The following is a 19,217-nucleotide window of genomic DNA, read 5'->3' on the forward strand; positions in this document are numbered from 1 at the left end:
CTACTGAACTGGCTTCTTTAACCGAACTTGGTACTTTGTTCCAGTAATTGGCAACACGGTTACTGAGGACCTGATTTCCTCTTTTATCTTTTAGGATCTTGGTAATGTTGTCATGGTAATATGGTCCATATAAGGTAATGTTGTCATGGTAATATAGTCCATATAAGATAATGTTGTCATGGTAATATGGTCCTTATAAGGTAATGTTGTCATGGTAATATGGTCCATATAAGGTAATGTTGTCATGGTAATATGGTCCATATAAGGTAATGTTGTCATGGTAATATGGTCCATATAGGGTAATGTTGTCATGGTAATATGGTTCATATAAGGTAATGTTGTCATGGTAATATGGTCCATATAAGGTAATGTTGTCATGGTGATATGGTCCATATAAGGTAATGTTGTCATGGTAATATGGTCCATATAAGGTAATGTTGTCATGGTGATATGGTCCATATAAGGTAATGTTGTCATGGTAATATTGTCCATATAAGGTAATGTTGTCATGGTAATATGGTCCATATAAGGTAATGTTGTCATGGTAATATGGTCCATATAAGGTAATGTTGTCATGGTAATATGGTCCATATAAGGTAATGTTGTCATGGTAACACTACCATATAAGGTAATGTTGTCATGGTAACACTACCATATAAGGTAATGTTGTCATGGTAATACCTCCTGATGTGACGCAGTTAGTTCTGATGAGCCATTGATCATCTTTCTTGGATATTATCAGGGATATCGTGCGGTGTATCTTGTAGTTTAATACCTGAAATAAGGTAAAATAAAGTAAAACAAGGTAAAATAAGGTACAGTTATTGTCGTTTAACACGTCATGTACTTTTAATTTCTTATGCAAATACAAATTAAAACTATTATATTCATATCAGTCGAGATTAACAGTAACTATTAACTTATTAAAAAGGAAGGAATGAATCTGGTTACAGTTAAGTTACAGTTAAGTTACAGGATAACACGTCAAATTTATATAACTGGTACCTTGTTGGCTACTTTTTTAATTAAATTTTAATAATTTCAATAATTCTAATATTCGAGGGATTATTTAAGGCTAGCCAGCGAGTAAATACTCCATACACTCGTAAGAGATAAAGATCTTCACGCAAAAACTGCTCTAATTTCACAACTCAACACTAAATTCCTGCAAATAGCAAACGACCGTTACTACAATTAAAATACACATAATAAAATGCCCTAAATCGACAAAAAACTGCCCTAATTTTATGCCGGCTGCTTTAAAATTACACTATAACACCAGGGAACGTATCAATAATGCAGCTCATCTTATAAAAGCTAAACAAGATAAACATGCTAAAGATATAACTCAATATAGGTTAATATAAATAATATAAATCACCTCAACATTTAGTAGTTTACATAGTGCCCCACTAAACTCTGCTGGATCGTATTGTAACCATTGTACGTTAGTTTCTGTTGGCTTCGTCTTAGATACACACGTCACTTTAGTGGATCTAATAAAATATAGTGTTACAGTGTTACAGTGTTACAGTGTTACAGTGTTACAGTGTTACAGTGTTACAGCGTTACAGTGTTACAGTGTTACAGTGTTACAGTGTTACAGTGTTACAGTGTTACATTATTGCAGTGTTACAGTGTTACAGTGCTACATTGTTACAGTGTTACAGTGTTACAGTGTTACAGTGTTACAGTGTTACAGTGTTACAGTGGTACAGTGTTACAGTGTTACAGTGTTACACTGTTACAGTGTTACAGTGTTACAGTGTTACAGTGTTACAGTGTTACAGTGTTACAGTGTTACAGTGTTACAGTGTTACAGTGTTACAGTGTTACAGTGTTACAGTGTTACAGTGTTACAGTGTTACAGTAGTGTATACATACACTGTGCACTGTGTCGCGAAAATGTACCCTGTGAAAAACCGGTCCCGTAATTTTGAGCCTAAAGTAACATTTTATGTAAATTCTGAGCTTTCTAGGAGTGAGCAATTGGACAGTTATCTAGACCAAACTAAATAACTAAAGTTCAGCTATTCACCTACCTGTTTAAATACGGGTGAAAGTATTTGGCTGATCTTTCAGAGGACGGAACCGAACCAATAATCAATAGCTGCTCTGCCTGAAAACAGAAAGTGTTAGACACGTATTGTAAAACACTACATTCCATGTTGAATATAAATGTGATATATATTTTAATGATGATTATTTTACGAGAGAGGTGTGTTGTAACACAGGAAATAGATACAGGGCTTTCAGCCGGCTAACAGCCCTCTAACAGCCCTCTAACAGCCCTCTAACAGCCCTCTAACAGTAGGCTAACAGCCCTCTAGCAGCCCTCTAACAGCAGGCTAACAGCCCTCTAACAGCCCTCTAACAGCCCTCTAACAGCCCTCTAACAGCCCTCTAACAGCCCTCTAACAGCCCTCTAACAGCCCTCTAACAGCCCTCTAACAGTAGGCTAACAGCCCTCTAGCAGCCCTCTAACAGCCCTCTAACAGCCCTCTAACAGCCCTCTAACAGCCCTCTAACAGCCCTCTAACAGCCCTCTAACAGCCCTCTAACAGCCCTCTAACAGCCCTCTAACAGTAGGCTAACAGCCCTCTAACAGCCCTCTAACAGCAGGCTAACAGCCCTCTAACAGCCCTCTAACAGCCCTCTAACAGCCCTCTAACAGCCCTCTAACAGCCCTCTAACAGCCCTCTAACAGTAGGCTAACAGCCCTCTAGCAGCCCTCTAACAGCCCTCTAACAGCCCTCTAACAGCCCTCTAACAGCCCTCTAACAGCCCTCTAACAGCCCTCTAACAGTAGGCTAACAGCCCTCTAACAGCCCTCTAACAGCCCTCTAACAGCCCTCTAACAGCCCTCTAACAGCCCTCTAACAGCCCTCTAACAGCCGGCTAACAGCAAGCTTTCAGCCGGCTAACAGCCCTCTAACAGCCCTCTAACAGCCCTCTAACAGCCCTCTAACAGCCCTCTAACAGCAGGCTAACAGCCCTCTAACAGCAGGCTAACAGCAGGCTAACAGCCCTCTAACAGTAGGCTAACAGCCCTCTAACAGCCCTCTAACAGCAGGCTAACAGCCCTCTAACAGTAGGCTAACAGCCCTCTAACAGCCCTCTAACAGCCCTCTAACAGCCCTCTAACAGCAGGCTAACAGCCCTCTAACAGCAGGCTAACAGCCCTCTAACAGCAGGCTAACAGCCCTCTAACAGCAGGCTAACAGCAGGCTAACAGCCCTCTAACAGCCCTCTAACAGCCCTCTAACAGCCCTCTAACAGCCCTCTAACAGCAGGCTAACAGCCCTCTAACAGCAGGCTAACAGCCCTCTAACAGCCCTCTAACAGCCCTCTAACAGCAGGCTAACAGCCCTCTAACAGCAGGCTAACAGCAGGCTAACAGCCCTCTAACAGCCCTCTAACAGCCCTCTAACAGTAGGCTAACAGCCCTCTAACAGCCGGCTAACAGCCCTCTAACAGCAGGCTAACAGCCCTCTAACAGTAGGCTAACAGCCCTCTAACAGCCCTCTAACAGCAGGCTAACAGCCCTCTAACAGTAGGCTAACAGCCCTCTAACAGCCCTCTAACAGCCCTCTAACAGCCCTCTAACAGCAGGCTAACAGCCCTCTAACAGCCGGCTAACAGCCCTCTAACAGCAGGCTAACAGCCCTCTAACAGCCGGCTAACAGCCCTCTAACAGTCCTCTAACAGTCCTCTAACAGCCCTCTAACAGCCCTCTAACAGCCCTCTAACAGCCCTCTAACAGCAGGCTAACAGCCCTCTAACAGCAGGCTAACAGCAGGCTAACAGCCCTCTAACAGCCCTCTAACAGCCCTCTAACAGCAGGCTAACAGCCCTCTAACAGCCCTCTAACAGCCCTCTAACAGCCCTCTAACAGCAGGCTAACAGCCCTCTAACAGTAGGCTAACAGCCCTCTAACAGCCCTCTAACAGCAGGCTAACAGCCCTCTAACAGTAGGCTAACAGCCCTCTAACAGCCCTCTAACAGCCCTCTAACAGCCCTCTAACAGCCCTCTAACAGCAGGCTAACAGCCCTCTAACAGCCCTCTAACAGCAGGCTAACAGCCCTCTAACAGTAGGCTAACAGCCCTCTAACAGCCCTCTAACAGCCCTCTAACAGCCCTCTAACAGCAGGCTAACAACCCTCTAACAGCAGGCTAACAACCCTCTAACAGCCCTCTAACAGCCCTCTAACTGTAGGCTAACAGCCCTCTAACAGCCCTCTAACAGCAGGCTAACAGCCCTCTAACAGCCCTCTAACAGCCCTCTAACAATAGGCTAACAGCCCTCTAACAGCCCTCTAACAGCCCTCTAACAGCCCTCTAACAGCCCTCTAACAGCCCTCTAACAGCCCTCTAACAGCCCTCTAACAGCCCTCTAACAGTAGGCTAACAGCCCTCTAACAGCCCTCTAACAGCAGGCTAACAGCCCTCTAACAGCAGGCTAACAGCAGGCTAACAGCCCTCTAACAGCCCTCTAACAGCCCTCTAACAGCAGGCTAACAGCCCTCTAACAGCCCTCTAACAGCCCTCTAACAGCCCTCTAACAGCAGGCTAACAGCCCTCTAACAGTAGGCTAACAGCCCTCTAACAGCCCTCTAACAGCAGGCTAACAGCCCTCTAACAGTAGGCTAACAGCCCTCTAACAGCCCTCTAACAGCCCTCTAACAGCCCTCTAACAGCCCTCTAACAGCCCTCTAACAGCAGGCTAACAGCCCTCTAACAGCCCTCTAACAGCAGGCTAACAGCCCTCTAACAGTAGGCTAAAAGCCCTCTAACAGCCCTCTAACAGCCCTCTAACAGCCCTCTAACAGCAGGCTAACAACCCTCTAACAGCAGGCTAACAACCCTCTAACAGCCCTCTAACAGCCCTCTAACTGTAGGCTAACAGCCCTCTAACAGCCCTCTAACAGCAGGCTAACAGCCCTCTAACAGCCCTCTAACAGCCCTCTAACAGCAGGCTAACAGCCCTCTAACAGCCCTCTAACAGCCCTCTAACAGCCCTCTAACAGCCCTCTAACAGCCCTCTAACAGCCCTCTAACAGCCCTCTAACAGCCCTCTAACAGTAGGCTAACAGCCCTCTAACAGCCCTCTAACAGCCCTCTAACAGCCCTCTAACAGCCCTCTAACAGTAGGCTAACAGCCCTCTAACAGCCCTCTAACAGCCCTCTAACAGCCCTCTAACAGCCCTCTAACAACCCTCTAACAGCCCTCTAACAGCCCTCTAACAGCAGGCTAACAGCCCTCTCACAGCCCTCTAACAGCCCTCTAACAGCCCTCTAACAGCCCTCTAACAGCCCTCTAACAGCCCTCTAACAGCCCTCTAACAGCCCTCTAACAGTAGGCTAACAGCCCTCTAACAGCCGGTGGGCATTCGCCGTTACCACAGCCCCCTACAAAGAAGAGACACAGCCAACTGGCAAGATGAATGCTACGTGCGTGGTACAGTCACGTGGTACATTTATGTCACACAACATTGCAGTCACGTGATCATGGGCCATGATTGAATCAACTCGGAAAATATGGGAATGAGAAAATTACTCTGCAATTTTCTCATTTAATTACCATCGGAAATTTGAGGACACAGTACATATTTGTCTGGCAGACCTGTGTTTTGTCTAGCAGTAGATTTATATTTCTTTCGCGCTTATACATATTATGGACACGTCGTTTCGACTTGTTTTTATAACCAGTAACTTTTCAAACCGCTCATTTCAGCATAGTCCAGTCATTTATGGACATCTACCTGCAAATCTTCAGATACCCCTGAAACTTTGTACAGACCTTCCCAATGGTATGATTAAACAATTTTTGGTTTTTTAGAACATTTTGCGCCCTGCTGGATTACCTCTTTCAAATATAAACTTTGATAATTCTGACCTATCACAATTCAAAAATAGACCTGCTCATTGAAGCATTTATTATGCACTGTGGTTTGTTATTTACTCTGTAGACCTTGCATTGCCTATTAGTAATTTGATGAACAACGTTTTTAAGTTGCTGTTTAATGGAACTGAAATGCAACAAGAACAATAAAATTGCGGTTGACTCAAATTTATTTGAGATGCCAACAGGAAACTTGGATGGCACAGTGCACATGCTATTATCTTAGTTGTACTGATGAACAATGTAAAGTATTTATGTTGTGGAATTTCTACGGTGGAATTGTTTAATTACGGTAGCGCATAAGGTAGTGCAGTTTACTGTAATCAACATCGAGGGGGGGGGGGGCACACAACAGTGATGATTCCTATTCATTGTGCTCTCCTTAATTTCTTTGTTACGGTTTACACCTTTGTTACGGTTTACACCTTTGGTGAGTTTTCAACTTTGTTTAATAGCTCTGCGAAACAATGTTTTAAATACATGATATTTTATATTATATATTATGTTATATTTTATATATTCAGTTCTTACACGTTATGTCCCCACTTTGCTTTCCTCTTGAGACTTATTAACCTATTAAGAACCCGACCATCACTTCCTACGTAGGTTTCCTCCGCAATTCCCTTAAAGCTAACATTATTACAATATACTAGGGATGTTACTAACACTATTACAATATACTAGGGATGTTACTAACACTATTACAATATACTAGGGATGTTACTAACACTATTACAATATACTAGGGATGTTACTAACACTATTACAATATACTAGGGATGTTGTTAATTTTAGCAGCCCTGATCCAGGGTCTGGTGGGCACGACAGTGTTTGATTTTGAAGTGGTGGATATTCATGGGAAGAATCTGAAACTGTCCCAGTATTCCGGCAATGTTACTGTCATGGTCAACGTCGCCAGTTTCTGAGGTTTGTGTTTAGAATAGTTAAGACTTTACTATTAGCGCTCATCAGAAATACACGTGAAAATTCCATTCGAATAACTCTAATTCTGTAATTATACATCAAATAAGTGTGTTTTTGCCTCAGGTTTAACCCCATCCAACTACGTACAGCTACAACAACTACACGAGAAATATTTTGATCAAGGGCTCAGGATAGTAGGTTTTCCATGCAACCAATTTGCAGAACAGGAACCTAAGACTGAGGCAGAGATCTTAGAGTTTGTTAAGAAATATAACGTTACATTTCCTCTTACCAGCAAAATCAAGGTACTAAATATAACGTTACATTTCCTCTTACCAGCAAAATCAAAGTACTAAATTATCCAATACTTTCTCTTTTTAAATCATCTCTTTCTTTCTAGCGATTTTATCCTCAGTAGTAAAGTAGAGCAAAAAAAAAGGAACATTATCTTTCATTTTAATCTTTCATCAATACTATTTATAGTATTGACGTGTTTTTATATAGTAGTATTTATAGTGTAGTAGTGTAGTAGTGTAGTAGTGTAGTAGTGTAGTAGTGTAGTAGAGTAGTAGAGTAGTAGTGTAGTAGTGTATTAGTGTAGTAGTGTAGTAGTGTAGTAGTGTAGTAGTGTAGTAGTGTAGTAGTGTAGTAGTGTAGTAGTGTAGTAGTGTAGTAGTGTAGTAGTGTAGTAGTGTAGTAGTGTAGTAGTGTAGTAGTGTAGTAGTGTAGTAGTGTAGTAGTGTAGTAGTGTAGTAGTGTAGTAGTGTAGTAGTGTAGTAGTGTAGTAGTGTAGTAGTGTAGTAGTGTAGTAGTGTAGTAGTGTAGTAGTGTAGTAGTGTAGTAGTGTAGTAGTGTAGTAGTGTAGTAGTGTAGTAGTGTAGTAGTGTAGTAGTGTAGTAGTGTAGTAGTGTAGTAGTGTAGTAGTGTAGTAGTGTAGTAGTGTAGTAGTGTAGTAGTGTAGTAGTGTAGTAGTGTAGTAGTGTAGTAGTGTAGTAGTGTAGTAGTGTAGTAGTGTAGTAGTGTAGTAGTGTAGTAGTGTAGTAGTGTAGTAGTGTAGTAGTGTAGTAGTGTAGTAGTGTAGTAGTGTAGTAGTGTAGTAGTGTAGTAGTGTAGTAGTGTAGTAGTGTAGTAGTGTAGTAGTGTAGTAGTGTAGTAGTGTAGTAGTGTAGTAGTGTAGTAGTGTAGTAGTGTAGTAGTGTAGTAGTGTAGTAGTGTAGTAGTGTAGTAGTGTAGTAGTGTAGTAGTGTAGTAGTGTAGTAGTGTAGTAGTGTAGTAGTGTAGTAGTGTAGTAGTGTAGTAGTGTAGTAGTGTAGTAGTGTAGTAGTGTAGTAGTGTAGTAGTGTAGTAGTGTAGTAGTGTAGTAGTGTAGTAGTGTAGTAGTGTAGTAGTGTAGTAGTGTAGTAGTGTAGTAGTGTAGTAGTGTAGTAGTGTAGTAGTGTAGTAGTGTAGTAGTGTAGTAGTGTAGTAGTGTAGTAGTGTAGTAGTGTAGTAGTGTAGTAGTGTAGTAGTGTAGTAGTGTAGTAGTGTAGTAGTGTAGTAGTGTAGTAGTGTAGTAGTGTAGTAGTGTAGTAGTGTAGTAGTGTAGTAGTGTTTATAGTGTTTATAGTGTTTATAGTGTTTATAGTGTTTATAGTGTTTATAGTGTTTATAGTGTATATAGTGTTTATAGTGTTTATAGTGTTTATAGTGTTTATAAACATTATTCCTTATATAACACAAGTCACGTGCCAGGTGAACGGTCCGGAGGCTCATCTTCTTTGGAAATGGCTAAAATCACAAATATCACGTGATACTGGTGAAACTGAGATAGACTGGAACTTCACTAAGTTTCTTAGTAACAGAAGAGGGGTTCCTGTAAAAAGGTAATTGGTTTGGTTCAAGAGCTAGCTGACGGATTTCATAACTTAAATTATTCAAAATGATGTATCCAAATAGGTGGGGTATCGGCAGTAAAATATATGCTACTAATTTGACTTCGCGTCTTCGCTATCTGATTGTTTGTCATGTACACGAAAGAAATTCACCTAATCTTTGGACTGAAACTTTCAAATGATCAATTCTGCAGGTTGGAACCAAGGGAGGAACCATTAACAATGGAGGAAGATATCATCAGTCTTCTTTCTGAACACCTAATATACTTCTCATCATAGAGAGTTCACCTGAAGTTAAACTTAAACTTAAAATATTTACTGAACTGAATTGTTACAAAAGGAATGGAGCGTTGCACGAAAGTTTCGTGTTAGTAATCTGTCTTGACTTGCGAGGACATGTGTAGAATTTTCGTAGCTGTTATTTGTACAGTGTTCTTTTCAGCAAATCTTGTTAAATGACGGTCTATCTTAAACCAATATCTGGAGGGTATACCTGATGTTGTTGAGATTTTGTTAAGACAATTTTATAAATGCTCTATTAATGATGTTTTCCTTGTTGAAGTTGAAGTTTAGATAAACGACCGCATTCTACTCACCATGTAAAAATGAACCTTACTTCTTTACCCCAATTTCGTGTTGAAACACCGTTACTAACGTTACACCGTTACTAGCGTAACAATTTAAAAACATCTGCAACTAACCCCGGAGGTAAAAATTCAGCCAATACCACGAATCTAAACAACTTCACACCTTGTTCAATGTTCACAGACTTTTAACTGAAAGTCTGGCAACTTCTGAGAACTGGAACATCTGTTTCTCCTCCTCATCACATTTACAGAGCTAATTCAGCTGGACCCTTGTTTTATATTCTCGGCTAAACTAATCAACCTTTTTCTCATATAAACTTAACAGGCGAATAGAACTTTAAACATGAGTTTGTTACAACAAAAAGGGATTCAGAGAAACATGAAGTGAGTGATAAAACCGCTCCAAATAATAACAAAAAGATGAAAACATCTGGCTGAGAATGGGCATGTTAGTAAACATTAAATTTGATTAACACAGTCATCCTAAACTTGACAAGTCCTTCAACAAACCCCACTATAAAGGCAGGCTCAATTCCATAACACGTCATTTCCAAGTCATGTTGTTAATTTTAGCAACCCTGATCCAGGGTCTGGTGGGCACGACAGTGTTTGATTTTGAAGTGGTGGATATTCATGGGAAGAATCTGAAACTGTCCCAGTATTCCGGCAACGTTACTGTCATGGTCAACGTCGCCAGTTTCTGAGGTTTGTGTTTAGAAGATCTTACTCTTTCTCCATTGTTTAATAATGGAGAAAGAGTAATTTATTAATGCCTTTCTCCTTCTTTTCAGCATAAGTTAGCATCAAACACTGAAACACAGCCTCCTTGATGACGTCATCAAACACAGCCTTCTTGATTACGTCATCAAAGACAGCCTCCATGATTACGTCACAGCCTCCTTGATTACGTCATAATTTTTGAGACCACGTCTTGTTAAATGGTTATTTGGACGACTAAAAATTTTCTTACATATCTTAACCCCCCCCCCCCCCCCCCAACATTATCTGACGTTTTGCTAGTGTCACGTGACTGCGGGTTATATAAAATTACAACTTTCATTCTCAGGTTTAACCCCAACCAACTACGTAGAACTACAACAACTACACGAGAAATATTTTGATCAAGGGCTCAGGATAGTAGGTTTTCCATGTAACCAATTTGCGAACCAAGAACCCAAGAGCGAGGCGGAGATTCTTGAATTTGTCAAGAAATACAACGTCACATTTCCTCTTACCAGCAAAATTAAGGTACAAGATCGCAAAGCGTATTTATGGATAAATCGACACTAAGCATTCCACAAACATCAATAGCTTTAAGATGTAATTTTCTAGATATTATCTTGATGACCCACTCCACCATTCTACCCGCTAACTAATGTGGTTAGAGGGTAGTTGACGTGGTTAATAACCACAGCAACTACCCTTGTTACCACAGCAACTACCCTTGTTACCACAGCAACTACCTTTAATCCCAGGTTAACGGTAATAAAGCACACCCTCTGTGGAAGTGGCTGAAGACAAAGATAGGGGGCTGGTTCGGAGATGATATCAAGTGGAACTTCACTAAGTTTCTCAGTGACCGAAAGGGTATTCCTTACCAAAGGTAACCTTATTTATTATCACTTTTATTTTATACACAAATCTTTCCAGTTATTACCAATAACCAATAACAAGCCCCAGTCTCTCTGTCCTCTATTCCCAGGGTACCAGTATTATACAAGTGTTAATTACAAGTTAATACCTCTATTTTCCCAGGTACGGCCCACAAGAGGCTCCTTCCACCATGGAAGACGAGATCCTCAAGCTTCTAGCTGAGACCTCTTAGATCCTTCCCTCTCTGGGTCGTGAGAATGTGAACCTCACTCTCTCTATCGTGGCCTTGATACTTTTAATATTTTCTTGTTTAGTTGAAAGACTTATCTACGGCACGTTGAATCTGTCCTTGCTTGGCTGAAAGGAACTTGTATATAATTTTCGTAGTTGGGATTATGTACTGTATTCTCTTCAGCCGATCTTTTTTATGACGGTCCATCTTAAACCATTTTCTGGAGGTTAGGCTTGATGTGGAGATTTTGTTGAGACAGTTTTTAACATGTTGTAGCAATAGTGATATTATTATTACATTTTATACGTTAGATAAAACAATGCATTTTACTGTTTGGTTTAACTAACATTTTTTTAAATCAGTGGCAAAAAATCAATGAAAGTTGTCAATAGGCAGTGGTTTGACGGATGATGAATATAAAATAATTATTGTCGGCTTTATTTCTCAGTTTCTAGGTTTAATGTTTTGTTTCCGTTTCGTAAATTGTACCATCTACTGATACCGTACGAACAAGATTCAAATATGATAGTTGGTCGGACACAGCCGATTAATCAAGATAACAGATTAAAGACACCACGTTGTGCGGATTTGATAACGTTACCGGAAATTGTTCAGAAAAAAACTGTACCCTATTGAAGTATGTAGGAGTTGAACTATTTATTCTCTGATTGAATATCTAAACCGGATAATTGTATATCACATTGAGGAGGAGTAGTCTCAGAGGTATCCCCAAATTTCTCTAAACGACCCCCCTCAGCGGCCAATCCAATCAACAGTGACCAGTGCGAAGTTCAAGACAATTTCTTATTGCAAAGCTATCCAGAGGGGAGTGAAAAATGCATTTAAACATTCAGACAATGTGGTCACATCCACTGTGCATTTAATATAGTGATGTTTAAAGTATTTTTCAGTCGAGCAATATTGGTATCATTGTTCTTAATCAATAAGCGATATAGTATCTACATTCATGATTAAATTAAACACTCAGAAATGGAAAGGGTGGTTTTGAATTTCTGTTATAGTTCTATAGTTTAGCTGTCAATCAGCAATATCCATTTTACAGTATATAAAGCGAAACGATAAATGTTTACATATCTGTTGTAATTTTACTGACACCACTACATCAACTTTAGCACGACTTTCCGTGAAAACTGAGAGATATGCCATTGAAACAAAATTGGAATGATAACTTTAGGTCCCGAAATTTGGCCCCCAAGTGGTAAAATCACATAGTAAATAAACATTGTTCTCTTTTGACACCACTTTATGGTTAGATAGAAGACGGGTTTCTACATGAATTTATACATGCTTATAAACTAAAGAGGATTGGATTTTTATTGAATAAAATAAATAATACATTATATTAGATTAGATATTAGATAAACTCGAATACTGCTGCCCGGTGTGGAACCCTGACAAAATCAGCGATATAGAAGCTATTGAAAGCATCCAACGACACTACACTCGTCGAATCAGTGGCTGCCAGAATTTTGATTACTTGGAACGCCTGCAGAACCTGAATCTTCTCTCATTACAGAGACGCAGAGAACGATACATCATAATCCATACATGGAAGATGATGAATGGACTAGCTCCGAACGACATCAACATTCAGTTCAAGGAAAGTTCCCGGCACGGCGTAATTAATGCCACTGTGCCTGCATTTAATAAAAAGGCACAATGCTCAATCTCGACCCATTATGAAAACTCTTTTGGAGTAAAAGCAGCCAAACTATGGAACCTGCTCCCCAAGGAAGTTAACACAATCCAAGTCTTGGAAACTTTCAAATCCTCTGTTGCTAAAAGTTTCCCGGATACCCCTCCCACAAAAGGGTATACTGCCATCACAAATAACTCTCTTCTGGAATGGACTCTACAAAAAGATCTAAGCCAGGAGTGATTGGAGGACGTACTTGATACTGTTGTCCAGAAGCGATCCCTGCCAAACTTACCTAAAGTAACCTAAAGTAAGTAAGTTTCCTCCTCGAATAGCATAGGAATGCTTAAAAATAACCCAATTTTGCCCGAAATGACACATCATAATAACATATATATTCTACATATTACACACATAAATATCAAGGAAGCGCCTCAATTACCTTTATTTATTGATAAGGAAGAGCACTGATAATTGATATTAGTCTGGATATTTCAGTTAATTGTATTTCCTCGAACCGGATGAGGCAATAGTCGCCACGAAAATCAGATTTCGGAATTTTTTACAGTGTAAAATATTTTCCTATTGTCTATTTTAGGAAGAACGAATTTTACCATATATTAATGAATACAATGAATAGTGAGTAAATCAGTGATACTGGAGCACGAAGATCTGTATCAAGCATTTTTCCACTCAAAAGTGCGCTGCTATTCATCAATCAAAGTTTTATCTTCATCATAAAGTTAAATCTTATGATGAACAATGAACTGTAACTCATTGAAAAGAGCGACTAGTGATTACACTCCAACTCAAGTACAATGTACACGTATTGTTCCAGAGATCACGATTACAAATGTGTTAAAGTCACGTGGTGTCGTGTACTGTGTTTGTGTTATAGTCATGTGATGGAGTGTGTTGTACAATGTTGTCAAGCAAGTTTAAATAACCGCAAACAATTGGAAAGTGTAAAACTCCGTAAAAGCAGTCGTGCAACATAGCGTTGTAGATTGTTAATCGAGAAAGAAAAAACGCTTATAACTTTATACTTTTATATGTTAAGTATGTAGTGTTTTTAGGCTGAGAAGCAAGAAGTTACTTCACAATCAGCATAACAAATTAACATAATTAAATTTTTGCGATCCGATTCAGCATTTTATTTAATCATCATCAGTACAGTACAACAACAGTAAATAATGACGAAAGGAATATACAAAACATTACAAACCTCTTCCATAGCCTGACTGACAGACTCCTTAAGGACTATATCAGGTGACTCGTTCCGACTTATGACAGTGTCTTGTAGTTTAGCACCACATATTTGGCAGGTACGTACTGAGAAAACTAGGGGATCAGATATTAGAAATGCTGGGATCAGATATTAGAAATAATGGGATCAGATATTAAAAATGCTGGGATCAGATATTAGAAATACTGGGATCAGATAATAAAAATACTTGGATCAGATATTAGAAATACTGGGATCAGATAATAAAAATACTTGGATCAGATCGTGAAAGGTAACAGATTCTGGAAAACAGACCTCGCTACACGGGAGGTGACATTTTAATTGAGATGAGCATTTTATTCGCCGTTGTTTGCTGTAACAACTTGTGACTAGCTGATTTCTCCATTTGCTGAATTACATAACGCAGTTCAATAGCATTACACCATATCCTTATGGTGTAATGCTAGAGATTCATGCAAAATCTCTTTAAAATATTGACTTTTTATAAAAATAAATCACGTATTTATCAACTTACTACCACAATGAGAGGTCTGGACACAGAACTCTCTGACAAAACTCAGTCCACAACCTAAACATTCCTCAGTGTGCACATTACCTGCAGTAAGTAACATGTTAGTTACTATTAGTAACTATTAACTATTAGTATCAACTAACAGAGTTGATAGATGGCTGACTGGTGAGGGTGGATTGCTGTTTAACTTCTGTACTTAATTGTTTAAATCTCACCCTAAACTTAAATCTAATGGAACCATAACATTAACCTTTAGACTCATCTAGCCCTAGAAACTTAATTTTAAGTGTCAACAGGTAAAACACTGTCAGTGAGGTGATATGTTGATCTGTTTTTCTCGTATTAAGTAGTCCTAGTTGCAATTATGATAGCTCACTATTCAGTAATTGATTGTTGACATACCGTTAATTTCTATGACAGATTCTTCATCTGCTCCAGCTTTTATCAGCATTCCATCTGTATTCTCTGTCATCAGATATTTCACATAGCCTGCAATGGATAGAATATGGATAGTCTTTAATTCCCTTAATGAATGCCATTCTTTTTTTCTGACTTTGCAATGCTTAACATGGTGACAATCAACAGTACGAAAAAGAGTATAATTTAATACTCACCAGCTCTGAAGAGCTGAATAAGGGCCAAATGCGCACTAGTGGGATGGGCATGGCAACTTGAAGATGCTCGATGAGCAAATCTGCGACTGCTTGGCCTTCCTTGGACGTAGATTGGATCCTTTGCTGAAATAGTTGTGATATAATAGCTTTCCTCTCAAAAAAGTTTAAAAACTCCTTTGTCATGCATAAAAATGATTGCTTTAACACCAATTGATAATCACAGTGTCAGTTATTTCACAGACAAGTAAAAAGTAAAAACCATGAGTTTGTCAAGTTGCCTTTATGACTAACAATCTTATCTGAGGTCTTGTCTTTGCTATAAACATATCAAATGATATCTGGTATGTCTTGATACGATTCCTTTACTTACTTTCATTAAAACACAGTGTAGTTATTGGTTCAGAGATGTAAGGTTAACCGAGTTCAGTATGAAGGTTTTGTGGGAATTTTCGTTGCACTAGTATTGCAGAAATAATTTAACAATAAAATATGATCAAAATGCTATTGTTACGATATGTAATACCAAAACTTTTGTATTCTCAACCGAGCAAACTTGCACTCATGTTGGCTTATCACAAAACTTACAGTTGAGACAATTTATTTCTGTGCCAACAAAGACTAGAACATTTCCACTCTTCGATAAGTCTTCCTTGTACACCTCCAGTGTTATTGCAGCCATAGTGCGTATATACCTACAGAGTATTATTTTCACCGTGATAAAACAAATTATGGGTGTACAGCTTCAGACGATATACACAATATGTATTTTGAAAGTTCCTGCTACTAAAACCTTTTGTATCTTTTATATATTTCAAAAACCCCCCTTCAAATGTGGGCGCACAATTTTTGGGCAAAATCATAACCAATATTCAGAAATCTGATTGATAAAATTGCAGTAAAAGATTTTTTCTAAAAGGTAGTCCTCAATGTTCTCTAGAGTGCTTCGAAGTGGGAAACGTTTGATCTAATCGAAAAATTATTCTGCTGGTCAGTGGTCAGCTCTAATGGTGGGATGATGATTAATCACTCTACCCCTGACTCCAGAAAACAATTCCAAAACCCTCTACACTGACCCCAACCCTAACCCTAACCCAATCCCTAACTGAAGCATATGCTGAAACCCTTACCCTAACGAGAAATTAGACCAACTGCCTTATACACAGGGGGACTATAGTCCGCACTCCCGACAGCAGCAGTTAGCGGCTCTTACTAATTCGCTCGCCCAAAAATTTCACGTGACTTTGGTTTTTATGGTTTTGCAGCCGTACAAAACGGTTTTACATAAACCCTAATCCCAACCCTAACCCTAACCATAACCACGAAGCTATCCATAACCCTTACCACAACCCTAACCCTAACCCGAGCCCTAAACACTCGAATTCATGTTTTACTAGCCTGTCACGTGACCAAAACGGTTTTTTGCCCATAACTCTACGTCATGGGGGGTGATTCGGAATCAGCGTCCAAAAAGACACCGGTTCAGATCAATTTCACACCCAAAGGGCCTTTTCACAAGAATCTTCTTAAAATTTGGGCGAGCGATTTAGTAGGAGCGGCAGTTAGCAGCAGTCAGCAGCAGTTAGTAGCAGTTAGCAGCAGTTAGCAGCAGTCAACAGCAGTCAGCAGCAGTTAGCCGCAGTTTCTTTGCACTATAGTCCCCCTGTGTATATGGTCATACCACGTGATTGAGACAGTTTTTCGCTGATATCTCGCCAGAGGAACACTGTAACCCTATATCATGTGGGGTGATTCGGAATCAGCGTTCAAAAATACATTGGTTTCATCTGTCGGGGCACTTTTATAAAAATCTCGAAGTACGAGTGTGCAGTGATTTAGCACGCTCACTAATATAATAGTGCAAACTTGGGGAAAATTACGCCACTGGTGTGATCGGAAGAGCATAATTAAAACCGACAACTTTCAATTAGAAGAACTTCAAGCTATTCCATTGTCCATCTAATATGCTTAAGTACAAGGGCAGAATGCAACATTAGAAATCTTTTCGCATTGAGAGAGGAGCAAGCAATAAATTATTAAGCTAAATATTTTAAGTTTTAAGACGTTTGTTTTATTAAAAATTAGGTCTAAAAACCAAATATTAAAATTATCTAGCTAAGTTAATATTTTTTGGCATTTCAAAAAACCATTTGCATAAATAAAATTTTAGTCCATAGCTAATGATCAAAAACAATTGCATAAAGTATTATTAAAAGGTTAAAAATCTTTTAATTAAAAAAAATTTAAAATCGTTTAAAATAACGAATTTTTGCGTGCAATTCTTTTTATAAATTGTAAATACTTTTATAAAATTTTATGAATATTTTTCCGTATTTCTTATGCATTTCTTATACAATGTATTTAATACAATTATACTCAAATACAATTTTAAGATGAAACTCAAATTTCAGGCGCGCCGCGCATATCTTCGCCAATTTATACTTTAGGGTTCACCTAACCATATTATATGCTTTTGCGCCACTGCGGGCTTACTGGGCCGCGCTCAGCCTGTCATTTCGCCTAATCTCTATTCGTTAATGAACATAATAGCCTGGGGTCCCCAGGTAACTTCGGGCGCGCTTGTTTCACAAGCCGTGAGGCGGGCGCGCGCTACTGCAAGCGCAAGGGCTCTGGATAGAGCAAACTTTAAGGTGTATATGCTGATAGCTAAACAATAACCATTGCTGAAATTTATATCTGTAAACTGGAATTAAACTAGAATTAAACTGGAATTAAACTGGAATTAAACTTGAAATTACCAAGGAGAACATTGTCATACGTTGTATGACCCGCCGCGCACGAAGTGCGCGGCTCCCCCTGTAGCGTCGAAGACGCTACAGGGGTATATATATAGTGAAGCGACCGTGGGGGTCACCACGTGATACAAGGAGAACACTAACGAACTCGTTTTGGCTATACATCAATTCATAAATAAATAAGTTCATATATAAAATAAAAGTCTAATAAAAGTATGAAAATAAAATTTTAAAATTTAACCGCGTTACAATATCACGAAGTGGAAATAAAATCAAATATAATAATTTAAATGCTAATAAAAATACTGAATGTGTGCATAAAAGCAAGTCCAAGGAGATAGGTTAGACTCAAATATTATTTGATAGGACGATGAAGGAGATGAGTAGGGGACGTAAAGCGAGTATTAGGACTTAAACTTAGGATTTCGAAGTAAGGTTTGAAGAGTCTGTTAGGTGGTGATTACTAGGACTTTTTAGGAGGTGATTACTAGGACTTCTTTTCAGGAGGATGTCGAAGGTGAAAGGATTCTGTGAGGTACTTTCCAAATTCAGTTGCATGGAATGAGTTCATGATGGCCCCATATTCTTTGAGCATTATGAGGCTTTTAAGGTTGTCTGAGAGGTTGGACCGGAGGGAGTTGTAGCTGTACTGTATACTGCATTATATAATTAATCAAATAGGGACAAACTCTCAAAAGGGAATTTTTCCCTGTCAGGGGTATTTAAAGAGGGTTTTCTTTAGTAAAAAAATGTATACCGTAGTACGAAGATCAAGCGCAAACAATTTTATTTTCACAAAATTACCATTTAGCAGTTCCCAGCCTTATTATTGCATTTCCAAACTTTTTTAGCCTCTGTTTTTTTCATGTATCCTTACTGCATTTGATTTTATGTTATGTGGAGTCCTCATGATCATCTATACTAATTCCTATTCATCCTGGAACTGGAAAAAGTCCCGCTCACATTGGGACCTTTGCTAAGTTTCTCGACGTAATCCGACTTATATGACCCTAAATAAAACAATTGACTCGGGTCCACCTTTTCACCAGTGGGGCATTTCTTGGAATCGCAAGTAACAATTATCACACATATTGAGTGGGGTAGAGCATGATTTAAAGTCTTGAGACTTCAGGTTGTTGATTTATTAGGTCAGATCCCATTTTTACGCTCTGGCGAGTAGCGATTGATGTACTTATTTCAAGATATCTCAGCTTCTGAGTGGAGATAAGTGTTCATCATGGGCATTAAAATAGTAAAAACGATCAAATTAAGTAGCATCGAGCATGGTTTTAAAGTCCTCAGACTTCAGGTTATTAAATTATTAGG

General features: G+C 39.2%; 2 protein-coding genes across 3 annotated transcripts in view; one reads left to right on the forward strand and one right to left on the reverse strand.

Moving 5' to 3' along the window:
• LOC134822265 (uncharacterized) overlaps positions 1-15,826 on the reverse strand; it is a 39,330-nt gene extending 23,504 nt beyond the window's left edge. The window contains exons 1-8 of one of the 2 annotated variants that reach the window (XM_063833172.1): positions 15,724-15,826; positions 15,139-15,261; positions 14,927-15,013; positions 14,528-14,608; positions 13,993-14,099; positions 2,043-2,119; positions 1,382-1,496; positions 682-775 (exon numbers count right to left, since the gene is read on the reverse strand). In XM_063833172.1, the coding sequence (XP_063689242.1) occupies positions 682-775; positions 1,382-1,496; positions 2,043-2,119; positions 13,993-14,099; positions 14,528-14,608; positions 14,927-15,013; positions 15,139-15,261; positions 15,724-15,817 (778 nt within the window). In that variant the 5' untranslated portion in view covers positions 15,818-15,826. Of the gene's footprint in view, positions 1-681; positions 776-1,381; positions 1,497-2,042; positions 2,120-13,992; positions 14,109-14,527; positions 14,609-14,926; positions 15,014-15,138; positions 15,262-15,723 lie in introns of both variants that reach the window. The other variant, XM_063833171.1, reaches the window with a different exon arrangement.
• On the forward strand, positions 6,681-11,571 carry LOC134822175 (glutathione peroxidase-like). Its single transcript, XM_063833089.1, is given in 7 exon segments — positions 6,681-6,830; positions 6,951-7,132; positions 8,559-8,689; positions 8,893-8,957; positions 10,352-10,533; positions 10,761-10,888; positions 11,041-11,571. Coding segments are annotated over 7 exon segments (906 nt in total). The 5' UTR covers positions 6,681-6,682; the 3' UTR covers positions 11,111-11,571.
• Positions 15,827-19,217: the final 3,391 nt, after the last annotated feature.

The sequence above is a fragment of the Bolinopsis microptera genome, chromosome 10 (genome assembly GCF_026151205.1).
Source record: "Bolinopsis microptera isolate Bmic1 chromosome 10, MBARI_Bmic_1.0, whole genome shotgun sequence".
NCBI lineage: Eukaryota > Metazoa > Ctenophora > Tentaculata > Lobata > Bolinopsidae > Bolinopsis > Bolinopsis microptera.